General features: G+C 34.6%; 1 protein-coding gene across 6 annotated transcripts in view; it reads right to left on the bottom strand.

Moving 5' to 3' along the window:
* Window positions 1-12436, bottom strand: part of CNTN5 (contactin 5) — a 608827-nt gene that overhangs the window by 123516 nt on the left and 472875 nt on the right. For all 6 annotated transcript variants that reach the window (XM_054269695.1, XM_054269698.1, XM_054269699.1 and 3 more), the window contains 2 exons: window positions 7953-8134; window positions 940-1076 (listed from right to left, as the gene is read on the bottom strand). In XM_054269695.1, the coding sequence (XP_054125670.1) occupies window positions 940-1076; window positions 7953-8134 (319 nt within the window). The remainder of the gene's footprint in view (window positions 1-939; window positions 1077-7952; window positions 8135-12436) is intronic.

Genomic DNA, 12436 nt, shown 5'->3' on the forward strand with positions numbered 1-12436 from the left:
ACAACTCCAAGTTTCATTATAACAGTTGTTGTAAGTTAAAATTGATAAGGCATAAATTGTTTGGGAATGCAAAGGAAACTGTGATAAAAAATTCACTTTGTTGTAAGCCCTCACCCAGCTCAAAGTAAAATTCAATTTGAAATTTCAGAGCCTGGAGAAACTAATGGTTTGGAAAATCAGAGAACCAAAAGTACAGATATTTAAATTACTTCAATTTCAGCACTAATAGCTCCATATAAAAAGGCAGAAATGAATAGAGTAACCTTATTTTCAATGCCTCACAGCTTCAAAAGTAAACTGTTTATATGTTTCTTTTCTGGTTGTTTGCATAATTGGTTGATGTTCCCAGATAGATAGAAGGGACATTTGCTGAAAAGGAAGACATTACATCTTTTGTATTCATAAATCCATTTTGTTAATTCATTTGCAAATATAGACATTTTCTCCCAGAGTGAAACAACTAGCTCTATTTAAATCTGGAAAAATAGATTAAGTAAATTTACAAAACTTTTCATTATTCTAAATAATTTGACACTATAAAATTAAAAGGTATTAAGCAAAAAAATCCACATGATGTGGGATGATTCTTTGATGATGCAGTGAGAGAAACAGAAAAATGTGAAATAAAAGACAGACCATGCCATCAGTGGTCTTTTAAAAGAAAAAAAAAAATAATTTATGTCTAATTCTAAAATATATCAGGTGATTGTACTAAAACACTTTACATTCTAGGGGTCTTGCACAAACCATTTTAATCATCTTCATGATAAATTCTGTTACTATCAGAGAACAGATTGAATTGAAAATGTAATGGTCATCACATTTTTTGTGTTAACCAAGCAGTAATTTCTGAAGAACTTTTCTATGTTTTCTTTAACTGACTTTATCTGAATGAAAGGAGAAGCACCCAACATAGAGGTGGCTCCTTGTCTAGTGTACCTGTGGCCAGAGAGGAGCTCCATTTCTCAGCCAGCGATAAGTGGGCCTTGGCTTTCCAGTGGCCTTGCATTCCCATCGGAGCTGCTCTCCACTGTCTAGCTGGGTGTCATTGAGCTTCTCCACCCAGTGAGGGTAGGCTGCAAGGAAAGATTGCCATTTTAGACTCAAAGATTATAAAGTGGTAAGTCTCTAGCTGATGTACAAAGACCTAATCAATTAAAAAGCTTAAATTAATGATCTTTACAAGAGTGATATTACTCTCAGAAAAAAGTACACTAAAAAATAAAAAAGGCCCAGATCAACAGAGATGGTAATAAAATTAACAATCTCCAAACTTTAAAGGAAATGCTGTAATGCTACCAGGTAGTAAGCAGTAACATAACCAACAATAGAAACCTGCCTGATTTAATAAAGTCCAATGGATTAAATTGTAGTACTATATATTATTGGGTTCATTATTCCTGAATTTAAGACAAAGGTTTGGTAGTCACAATAGAACATTTAATGATTCACAAGACTTAGGATAGTTGAATTGTGATAAGGAGGTTAATTGCCATAGGTTGTGTTTCATGTACTTTTCTCAGTTTACAAAGAAATCACTATTTAGCTAGGAGTGATTGGGAATTTGGTAAGGTATTTGCACATATTTTTGTTAAAGGGTCCTAAGTTTAATTCATGTTTCAAGTGAGAAAAAGCTTTTAATGTATTTAGGCACAAAACCCATGAGATTTCCGTCATCCACCAGGAGCATGTTACACAGTAAATCAATCTTAAAACAGTCTTTTTATAAAGGCAGACAGTTATTAGTTGAATATGTGATCACTAGTACCTAATTTCATGAAACAGTCCATCAAAAAACAAGGAATATGTTTTTCAGAGAAGTAGAACTTTAATGTGGCAGTCAATCATATAGCTATTTATAGGATCTTATAATTTGGAAAACATTATATGACTCAGTGAGAAACCAAGCATTGATATACAGAAATAAAAATGTATGCTTAAAAGTCAGGTTTTGGGTTTCATACTGTAGCCATATCACTTTGTATAACTCAGAGGGTGATAGATGACAATAATTAACTTAAGGATATCAAATGCTGGTTTGGGATTTTTGTTGTTGTTGCTGTTGTTGTTGTTTGTTGTTTTTCCAAATCATAAAGAATAAATAGCTAAAAGGCACAGCTAAAGGGTGAAAAATTCTGCATGGTGTGAACAGAAGCCCAGATCTGTCACAACAAAGTCTCTGCTTTGTTATGACAGACAATTGATAATGTACTTAAACATGTGGAATTGAGCTTAAAAATAAATCTTTGAATCTAGCTGAAATTTGACTGGTCATCAATCAAAGACATGAGAAGACATGAAAAGGCATGACAGGTGACTAACTGCTTCTAGCTTACATCCTGTGCATGGATGATAAAGAAAGTGAATGAGGTGTCTATCATTCCTAAGCAGGTAATAGTCTGCTTTAGAGTCCCAGACCAGACATCTGTCAGAAGCTGGAAACATTAGAAGTATCACTCACTTCCTTTTTGGTAGAAGAAAACAGAGAGATTGACCCAGCCCCACTCCCAAACCCAAGACAAAAAACTTCTGCTTCCTTATTCCTCTTATTACAGTCAAGGCAAGGCATGATATCTCTACATGTGCTCTGCTGTTCTGAATTTCTTCTTTCTGAAGTTATAATAAAGGATCCACAAAAATCTGCAGAAAGAAACAGGTTTTGGGAGACCCTGTTTATTTGTTCTCCGTTGTCCTAAAAATATAATTTAATTGTATTGTATAGTTGCTGTTCTCATTTTGAGTGCTTCAATATGCAAAGGAAGCATGCTGAGAATAAATTGTTTCCTTTGAAAATAACTACATGAATATGATTCTGGAAGATGAGACAGTTAAATGTGTAGCAAAAAAGTAATAAAAGACAGCCAGTGGTACCATAAAATCATGCAGTTTCAAGGAGGAACTAAGCTGTTCCTTCTTATATTTACTTATTTTCATTATTTTGCTTTTCTGTAAATTTTACTATTTGACCCAAAACATGCATAGTCTCACATTTCTATGTTGAGTTTATCTCATAATGAATTTGAGTGTGCAGAAAAGGGTATGCACATTTTTACACTGAAACAAAGCTGCCCCAAGCCTGGATGCAGACTTGTCCTCTTCAGAACTGCTGTTCCCTACCCTGTGTCTGTCTTGCCAAAAAAATTGTGCAACAGGTTTTTTTCTGAAACTACAAACTTGCAAATCACAGTGGCATGACTGATTGATCAGAACAACCTTTTTCCATTAGTAGAGGTATTTCTACTCTGAATTTTCTCCTTGTAGCCTAAGTGGCCTTTGGAGTCACATTTTTCAAGCTGTAGAACTTGCCATCAGTGAAGGCAAGATTCCCACCCCTCTGAGAATAAAGTAGCAAAGTAATAGGTTGATGTATCTGGAATAGAGCTAAAAGCATGATTGAGAGAAATACTGTTCATCACTTTTTGGCTTCTATTTCTCTCTATGTACTCCTTACTTTACCACAGAGAATTCCCTCTCTGCTTGTTAGCAAGGGTCACTCCCCATAAAATCTTAACCCTTGTTCTAAAATCCTATCAGTACTTTAAAGTTGAAGCATTTAACTGAATGTACAACCTCTTACTCAAAGTAATAGTTTTGTGTCTTTTGTTTTAACATAGCCCTGATATATGTGTATGAAAAAAACAAAACTTCATTCCGTAATCACACTTTATTTTAATTAGAAAATTTAGCCAGATTTCAAAAGTAACAAGTCCTTTTTTTTTTTCTTATAAATGCAACACTCTTCTTGGGAAAAAAAGTTGTCGGGTTGCTTTTTAATCTGTCCAGTGAAGAGCTTTGGGTTGACTGTGAGAAGAGGAGGAATTTGCATTTTAGTGTTCAGTAGTCTTTATGAGTGCTGTGCCAGAGCTCTATACAGTGTTTCTGAGATTTTTAAATCACCATAATGTGATTTATTTTATGCTGTATTCCTGCAGCTGTTTATTCAAGGATGTCAGAATGTTTATGTTTTGCAAACATAAATTGGCAATAAATCTGCAAGCTTACAGGCCAATTTTTAAATCATCTATGCAAAATGAAATTAAGGTGCAGAAGATTTGGATTATTTCTCAAAATTTTAAGCACTTTTTTGAATGAGACAAAATAACCACAAAATTTTACATAAAAAAATGATTTAAATTAATGTCCTAAAATGTGAATAAATACAGAGTTTGGGATAAAAAAAATTATTTTCCTGTATATGAGATTAATTGGGAAGAGTAAATTAGGAGAAGTGTATGAAGAAAGATAAGTGAGGAAATCAAGATAGAAAATTTAAAACTAATTTACTTTTTTGACTACAAAATCTCTTCTCTTGACAGTTTTACTGTGTGGGACTAACCTGTAGTGGCAGGAGTGAACTTTTTTCCTGTTCAGTTTTTATAGGGAAGTAATTAAAATAGATTTTAAAATCAGTATGGTCAGTTACACTGCATTACAGAATATTCCTGCTGTCAGGTGCTTGGTCCACTCTTGTGTTATGGCGAGCCTTCCCTTCAGCTGCCAGGAAGGCACTGCTATGTGCAAAATGAGGGAACTGATACAGCCAAAAAAAAAGCAGCCAAAAATGTGTTTTTATAATCACTTCACATCACCATCCCCTGCTGATCCTGGCAGTAGTGAGTAGGAAACATAGAAAAAAACCCAAAAAGTTAAGAGTGAGAGGGGAGCAGGAATTGGTCATACCAGTGTTTACCATTGGGAAAATGCTGTTAGCAAGAATTTGAGGAGAAACGAAAAGGCTAATGGCAAATTTATCCACTCATGTTTTAGTTTTTGTGCTCTCTTCTATTAATCAATTTGAGCTTGAATAAAATTTCCCAGAAACTTACAGGATGAGCAGATAACTTGGGGGAAAATCACACCTCTCAAAATAGGTTGCAACGCATAAGAGGATTCCTGGCATTGTAAAAATTATGCTATTAATGCCTACAGCTGAATTTCCACTAAGTGTTGAGACTACAATAATCTGAAGTTGTCAGCATCCGAAACACTGCTTTCTGAACAACATCCAAACTGTCAGCTGCATCAGGCAGTCATGGTGTATCTGGACTGCAGCAGCAGGTAAGAAGCAAGAAATCACTAGTTTGTGATTAAATGTGACTAGACAGGCAGACTGGGTGTCCTGGGCTTTCTCCAAAATGCTCTGTGGTGGCCCAGATCAGATGCAACTGACAGGATGAAGAAGATTCAAACAGACAGAGAGTGAATTCCTACAGAGATATGCAAATTGTGAGACCGCAGCATGACACAGCTGGTCCTACAGACTGCTCTGAAATTTTACAAGAAACCCCTGGTAAAGAAATGACGGCCCACATCTGAATTTCTGAGCCAAAGTAATCATTGCCACCTGGAGGAATAAGATGTCAGTGAAAAGACAGTGAGCTTACAGGTAAATAATTCATGTTGACTGTTGTTATGAACAAAAGGTACAGCAGAAAAGGCCATTTCAGATCATGCCCCCAAATCCTGCAACACCAGCTGTCAGCAGAGGAAGTTGAGTGCTGTGTGAAGTAACATTTGGCAAAATTTTGTGTAGAAGCCTTCTCACACAGACCCTCTCATACCTCTGGAAAGAGTAGTCAAGGTTTGTAGGCCAGTGAGACACTGATGCTCTCTCCACGAGCACTGAAGGCTGAGAGTGGCTCCATGGGGAGTATTTTATCTTGAGGCCAAGGAAAGGCACCTGTGGGGTGCCAGTAAAGCCTGTGCTTCTTGTCCTGCTGTACTGGAGTTCACTGCTGGTACTGTCCATCTAAAAGCCCTCTGTAACCTGTTCTGACCTTGCTGCCTGCTGATGCAGATAGGTGAAACTTAATCTATTAGTCTCACATATCTGTTGATAGAGGAATAAGAAAATATGAACTCTCTTCCTAAAGTGTTAAAGAAATTGTACTGAATTATTGCAAAACAAAACCCCAATGAGCTAAATTTGTGCTTTATCCCTTAAAGGCAGAGACTCTAAAAATATAATTTAGACAAAGGTAGAGAATGAAAAATTAATATTTCTATCTACACAGAATACAACAAAACTAACATTGTAAATGTATTCCATGGATTTGAGAACCAGCTTTATTTCTGCTCAGAGCAAAAGGCTTATGAGAGATGAAAGAGTTGTGTAGAACACTCTATCATGTTTGCTGTCATTTTATGCCACAGACCTGCATGGTGCCCTTGAAGAAATAATTTCATTTTATAGCATCTTACCTTCTCTCTTGAAGAGCACATTTTATAGTCTTTTAACTGTGAAAGAGGGAAGCAGTGATAATTATAACACTTTCATACACTGCTTTGGCATCTAGTAGTTTCACAGCTCTAAAAAGCAGGTAGGAAGTGTATGAGATGTATGGGATACATCCTATAACTCAAATTAAATTTTCTGAATTTCTTATATTTTAAGAAACATTGTAGAGAAAGACCAGCTGCTAAATTCCCCTGGCCCTCAGGTGCCTGGCAGGAGCTGCTATACTTTCATGGAAGTAATTTTTAGCAAGAATTTGAGAAATACCAGTGGAGTGTTGTCATAGTAGGAGGCATAGAGTAGGTGCTGGGCTTTTTTTGACTGTTGTTTTCAGCAAAAGTCTTATAAAAACTTTGCTGCAAGTGCAAGATAGAAAATCTGGAATTAAATGCACACACTGTCATCTTAACCATCACATAATTTTTCCAGTAAATACAAAAAATTGAAGAAAAAAGACTCCCATGGTCTCCTGGTGGATGAGAATCAAAAGCAAGGAAGGAAGCATGATTCAGAGATATGCTGGAACTCACTAAAATCAACTGAGTTAAGATTCAGACATTAGAAAGCCAGAGGAGACAGAAAATTGATTAGGGTCCTGAAAATATTGACATATGTGGAAAATAAACTAAATATACTATCCTGGTCTAGAGTTATTTGATGAAAGTGTGTAACAAAGACAGAGAACTCTTTATATTTACTGATGGGGAGAAGGCATTAGGAGCCACGGGCTGAAAATAAAAAGAAAATTAAGAGGAGAAACTCCATAGACATTTCTATCTAAACTGCAGCATTTGGAATTCTACTGGCTGGGATCTTTGAAGACAGAAAACAATTCAGTTTGAAAGATCTGTTGCATAACCTCACACAGAGGACCTTTAAGTCCTCTGCTAAGCATTTAAGGTTGTAGGGTTCATGGAATGATACAAGGTAGTGTGGCTTAAATTGATTAAAAGTAGTGGGACTCAAGCTTACGTGTGATATACGCCAAACTTTAACTTGTAAGTATTCATGGTATGTAATACATAGGTTTTTGTTTCTGGACCCTAGAATGCAGCAACAGTATAATATAGAATTCATGGGGTTTGTAAAATACTTTTATTTTCAGGGTTCCCTTTTTATTTTCAATCTGATGCATGACTTAGTCTTTTATTTATATTCAAAATTTTTTTTTTTTTTGCTTAGCTTTGTGAAGATCACAGCTTTTGGAAATTGTGCATGCCTTGAAAATTTTCTGGAAGAAACAAATCCATCTTAAGTTGTCATTCCAGTACAATGAACTTGACAAAGATCAGCACCCAAGCGTGGCACAGGTAAAATGTTAATAAAAGCATGTTAATAATCTTAAAACATTTACAGCATTGTTTTCTGACAGATAATTCATGTTCAGGTTGCTTGTCATTGTTATAGTCTAATGAAAAGAAATAGACTCTCAAAATTATAGCTCTATGTTTTAATTTAAAAAAAAAAAACAAATCCCATATGAAATTATATTAAGTCAATTCTTGAAAGAAGTCAACATTATTTATGTTTCAAACCTTAATGCAATATTAAGGAATAATAATATATATCTTAATTCAAAACTATTGTTGGTATAAGGTGTACACTCTACATATCAAGATATCTTGTTTCTGCTTAACCTTGGAATGTTTCACGTGTGACCAAAGCCTTAAGTGAGGACAAAACATTTCAGGATAATGCTGTGTGCAGTTCCACTTACTGTAGACTTGTAGCTGTCCTCTGAAGACATTTCTTCCACGAGAGTTTTCAGCCTTACATTCATACATTCCTGAGTCCTCGAGCTGCACATTAGGTATTTCAAGCACAGCTTGGGATTTTCTCAGGCGGGCTTTACTTGGGTTATGACCATTAACTTTCCTCCAAGAGATTGTTGGAACAGGGCTGAAATATTTAGTAAAATTAATGTTAACACTCTTCCACTATTGAGAATATAGATTGAGAATATATATACCAATGTTATCTGGTAGTTTAAACACTTAATAATCAAAGTAGCAATAAAGCATAATCACAATTAAGGTTCATGTAATGGTTGATCTAGTTCACTTTCTATAGGGAATCCTTAATAAATGGATTGCTACATGGAATGTGTCCCTTTCATCCACAGGGGAGGCTGTTTTTACCGAGATGAAATAAATCACTAGAAATCACCCTCTCAAGAATTTCTTTAGGACTATATGCTTTACTCCTGAATGCTGCCACTCCATAGGTCAACAAAAATAACTTCAAAACTTGGATGAACTTAGAAAATTCTAAAACAACCCAATTTTCCTGTAATGAAACTGTAGTTCAGGTCAATCAATAAAAATATCAGTCTAGGTGAGGAATTTCTTTTTTGGGTAAATTTAAGTGACCACAGGTTTGGAGACATTTTTCTTACAATACTATTCAAATTGCAAAAATGGTTGTATGACAAGACATGTTAATGGCACTGCTGTTCCTGTCACTGTCTCACAGCATTACACTCTTGCTTGTGGCAGCAGAAGGGTTTTTCACTGCAACTTGCTGTTCCACAGAGGTCTGTGAGGACCCTGGGTTGTTTACATTCATACCAGGGGAAAAAATGCCCTAAATATTGTTTGTACTCATGAAATTTTCTTTTTAGCTCAAAAACTCATCAGCCATTGTGCACCCAGTGGGCCTTATGGTACAGACATACATTTTTCTAAATATGGCAGGTACTTAAGAGGCGAAAAAAAAGAAAAAATAGAACTGTCAATAAAAAAATATTTGATTGTGAGCTGAAAACTGGGCTGCTTCAGGTACTTCACAAGAAGCTTGGAGGACACCATAACAGAAAATGGAACTTTTTGAAAAACATATTTTGTATTTATTTCAAGTCTAAGTTTAGATATAAACACATATCTAAACACTGCCTTGTGGCAGTTTAGATGAGGAAAAGCACTTCATAATAGTTCAAATTTATTTAGTTTATATTCAAAACTGCTATGAATTGCTGTCATCATTTGCTGACTTTCACTTGCTATAAATGTATGGAGTTTCATTAGGAATATCACCTTTCTCTTAATATTTCAGGGTATCCAGTTTGAGGCACAAAAAATGAGCATGTGACAAGCAAGTTCTGCTTATTCTTCAAGCAGTTAGTATCACGTGCAGTAATGTGAATCACTGCAGTTGTATTCAAACATGCAGACAAGATGCTCCAAATTCTAGTATTTTATAGGGATTAAGACAATTCCCAAACTTGTCCCTGATTATCAGAAGATTTGTCTAATTTTAACTCCTGAGTGCCACTGAATTTTATTGAGCCTATTAACATCATTACCTTACAAAACCAACACATAGTCCAATATGGAATTCATTTTAATATACCAGAAAGAGAAAATAATTATTTTTCATATCAGTTTGCTGCACTGATTAATTAACCTGACAAAATGAACTTTACTGTGAATGTGTATGTATTCATCTCTGGCATGTGGTTCCTGCAATATCTTGTTATTATTGCAAAATGATCTTTTATCATTATCCACCACAGAAGAAGTACCTGGATGGAATAGTTTTTGTTTCTCCTTGCTAGGAAATACAGCTTGGTCTCTTCTCTCCAGCACTCCAGTTATGTATAGATTTTTCTTTTTATAAATGTTTTTGTATCATGTGATAGGTGTGGATCATAAGACCTCTTTTTTTTCCCACTATCACCATAGAAACTTTGTATCTTTCTCATTTTTAACCTTAAATTAATTTCTTGATGACTGATTTCAAATTTTGGTGTCTTGTGGGTTTGGTTTGAGGGCTCTTCTACAGATTGTATAGTTCTGATTTATAAAGTTTGTTTCCTATAAGAAGTCATTTCACATATTTTTCAGTTAAAGACCAAAAGAACTTCCTATCTGATTAAAGTACTTCAACATGTTAAATTTTAAATATGAAGGGTATTTTTTCTGATGCAGTAAAACTTTCTTAGTCCCACCAGTTATGTTATCCCTTTCACATCCTTAACTACACATTTTATTTGCTATATTTTAATACCTGTATGTCTGTATCAGATGTAGTACAAATAACAATCTTAGTTTCTTCTCTCCCTTCCTTAGCTCTCATATTTAATTTCTTATTGCACAATTTATTCTGATATTCAAATTTAGACCCTTTCTTGAGTGACTTGTGGAGATTGTGCAAGTTTTCTGTTTTACATTCAGCTTAAAGAGTTAACTCCTTGTATGCTTGTCCTCTTTTTATATGGAATATAATTGTGTCATGATTTCTGGCTGCAAAACATCCACCATGGAGAAATAAGAGTTTAACTGATCATTATTTATCACAGCACAAGTCCACAATAAGAATAGGAATTCTTTATGTTTGTACAGTGTAATAGGACTCAGCAACTGCTGCTTTATGACTGAAATGAGTGTGCAGATGTATTTTATTTGGCGCCTTAAGGGTGTCATGCTTGCTGCCTTTTGATAGTTATTTGGCCTTCAGCCTTGCTTCCAGTAAAATCAGTGACAAAAATGCTTTTTCTCTATTGTCATGGAGGAAAATGGGTTCTGCTGAATAATATTAATGAAAGGATTTTTTTTTGGTAGCGTATATTTCTGAGAAAAAGTCAAGAGCTTATAAACTATGAAAATTGTCTCATTTAGCTGCTATGAGATTATTCTGAAATTCCTGTATTTAATTTAAAGGAAACATTCCTTTAAATTGCATTTAACAAATTTTTTTAAATTTGCTTTTGTGTTTCCTGCAGCAAGTAAATGTGTATAACATGGCAAACACAGAAGAAATTGGTTGTCTGGTTCAAAAAGAAGCATATTTTAAATCAATTCAGTTATTTCTTCATCGGTATGAGGTAGTAAGTGGAAATTTCCAAGGAGATAAAGTTACTTTAGCTGAGCAGATTTAATGATTTCAAAGGAAAGTACTCCCATATTGCAAATCAGTATTTGCAGACAACTTGTAGTTCTGTTTAATGAAGCTTATTTTCCTTGCATAACTCACAAGTGACATATGAATTTTACATCTGAAATAAAAATATATCTATACCTATGTCTCCTCTGTGACTTCTGTGAGAATGAAATGAAACATATGAGTGAGAATGTGAAAGAATGAAACTGTATGACTGTTCTAGAAAACTCCTGAAGTTCACCATAAAAGCTAACTAGCATATGCACATTTTTAACCTTTTCAAATGATCCACAGCTTTTTGAAAAATAGAGTAACTGCAGAAGTATTTCTAGCATTAATATGAGTTTAATGTAATATGTATAATTACTGAATCTTATAACCAATGTAACCCATTTTTATTTTGGTCTCAGCAGATATTTATGGGAATACAGTTGCCTTGTTTATTGTTACAACATCTACATTCAACTCCTGTGAATAAATTTATTTGAGCTTCAGTTTAAAGACAAGATTTCTCCTCATTTTTGGAGAAAAAATCCTCTGAATACTACTGGTAAATCTTAGTACCACCAAGAAAAACCCTACTTGATTTCAGAAATACCATCTTTAAACTTGTCATTATTCTGGATTGAAATAAAAAACATAAGTGGTCCGTGGTGACTGGGATAGACATCACTGTGGGCTTGTAAAATTTGAGTTTGAAGAAAATATGAGTCATAATTTTACCTTTGCATTTACAAGAGATTATGGGAGTTGGTGTTCAGCAGTGTATTATTTGGGATGAGTGCTGTTGAATTAGTTGGAATGCTTCACAATTTTCAATAAAACATAAAAATAAAAACATTTCAAAAATTATTGGAAGTGGTTCTTCTTCCTGTCAATTTCATATGTGAAAGAATTTTATGACATACCTAAAGTCCATGTTTATTTTGGGAAAAGGGAGAGGCAGAAATAGGAATAATGTCTGAAATTTAAAATATCCTTTCCTTGGATCTGAGCTCTAGGATTTCAAGAATATTTTAAATAGGAATGCATAGATTACTTTTTCTGTACTTGGTTGGTACAGATTGATGTGATATTTTGAAATATTTTATCTACTACAGTAATTTCAATTCCGCTCCACACAATTTCTCTTTACCATGCATCACTGTTCTGAGCTGTGTCTTCAAACCCACAGGTGCACATCATAATATATCTTGTAAACCTCTGCATGCCAATGGGGACTAGAAAAACCCCCTTTTCTTTCTTACACCTTCCTGTCTTGCAACTGTATTAAATATCTTTCATTATTATAGGATAGTTATGAGGTTAAAATGTTGAGGATTT

This window comes from Melozone crissalis, unplaced genomic scaffold (genome assembly GCF_028551555.1).
Source record: "Melozone crissalis strain CALT ecotype California unplaced genomic scaffold, PUWL_Pcris_2 ptg000008l_1, whole genome shotgun sequence".
In the NCBI taxonomy this organism is placed as follows: Eukaryota; Metazoa; Chordata; class Aves; order Passeriformes; family Passerellidae; genus Melozone; species Melozone crissalis.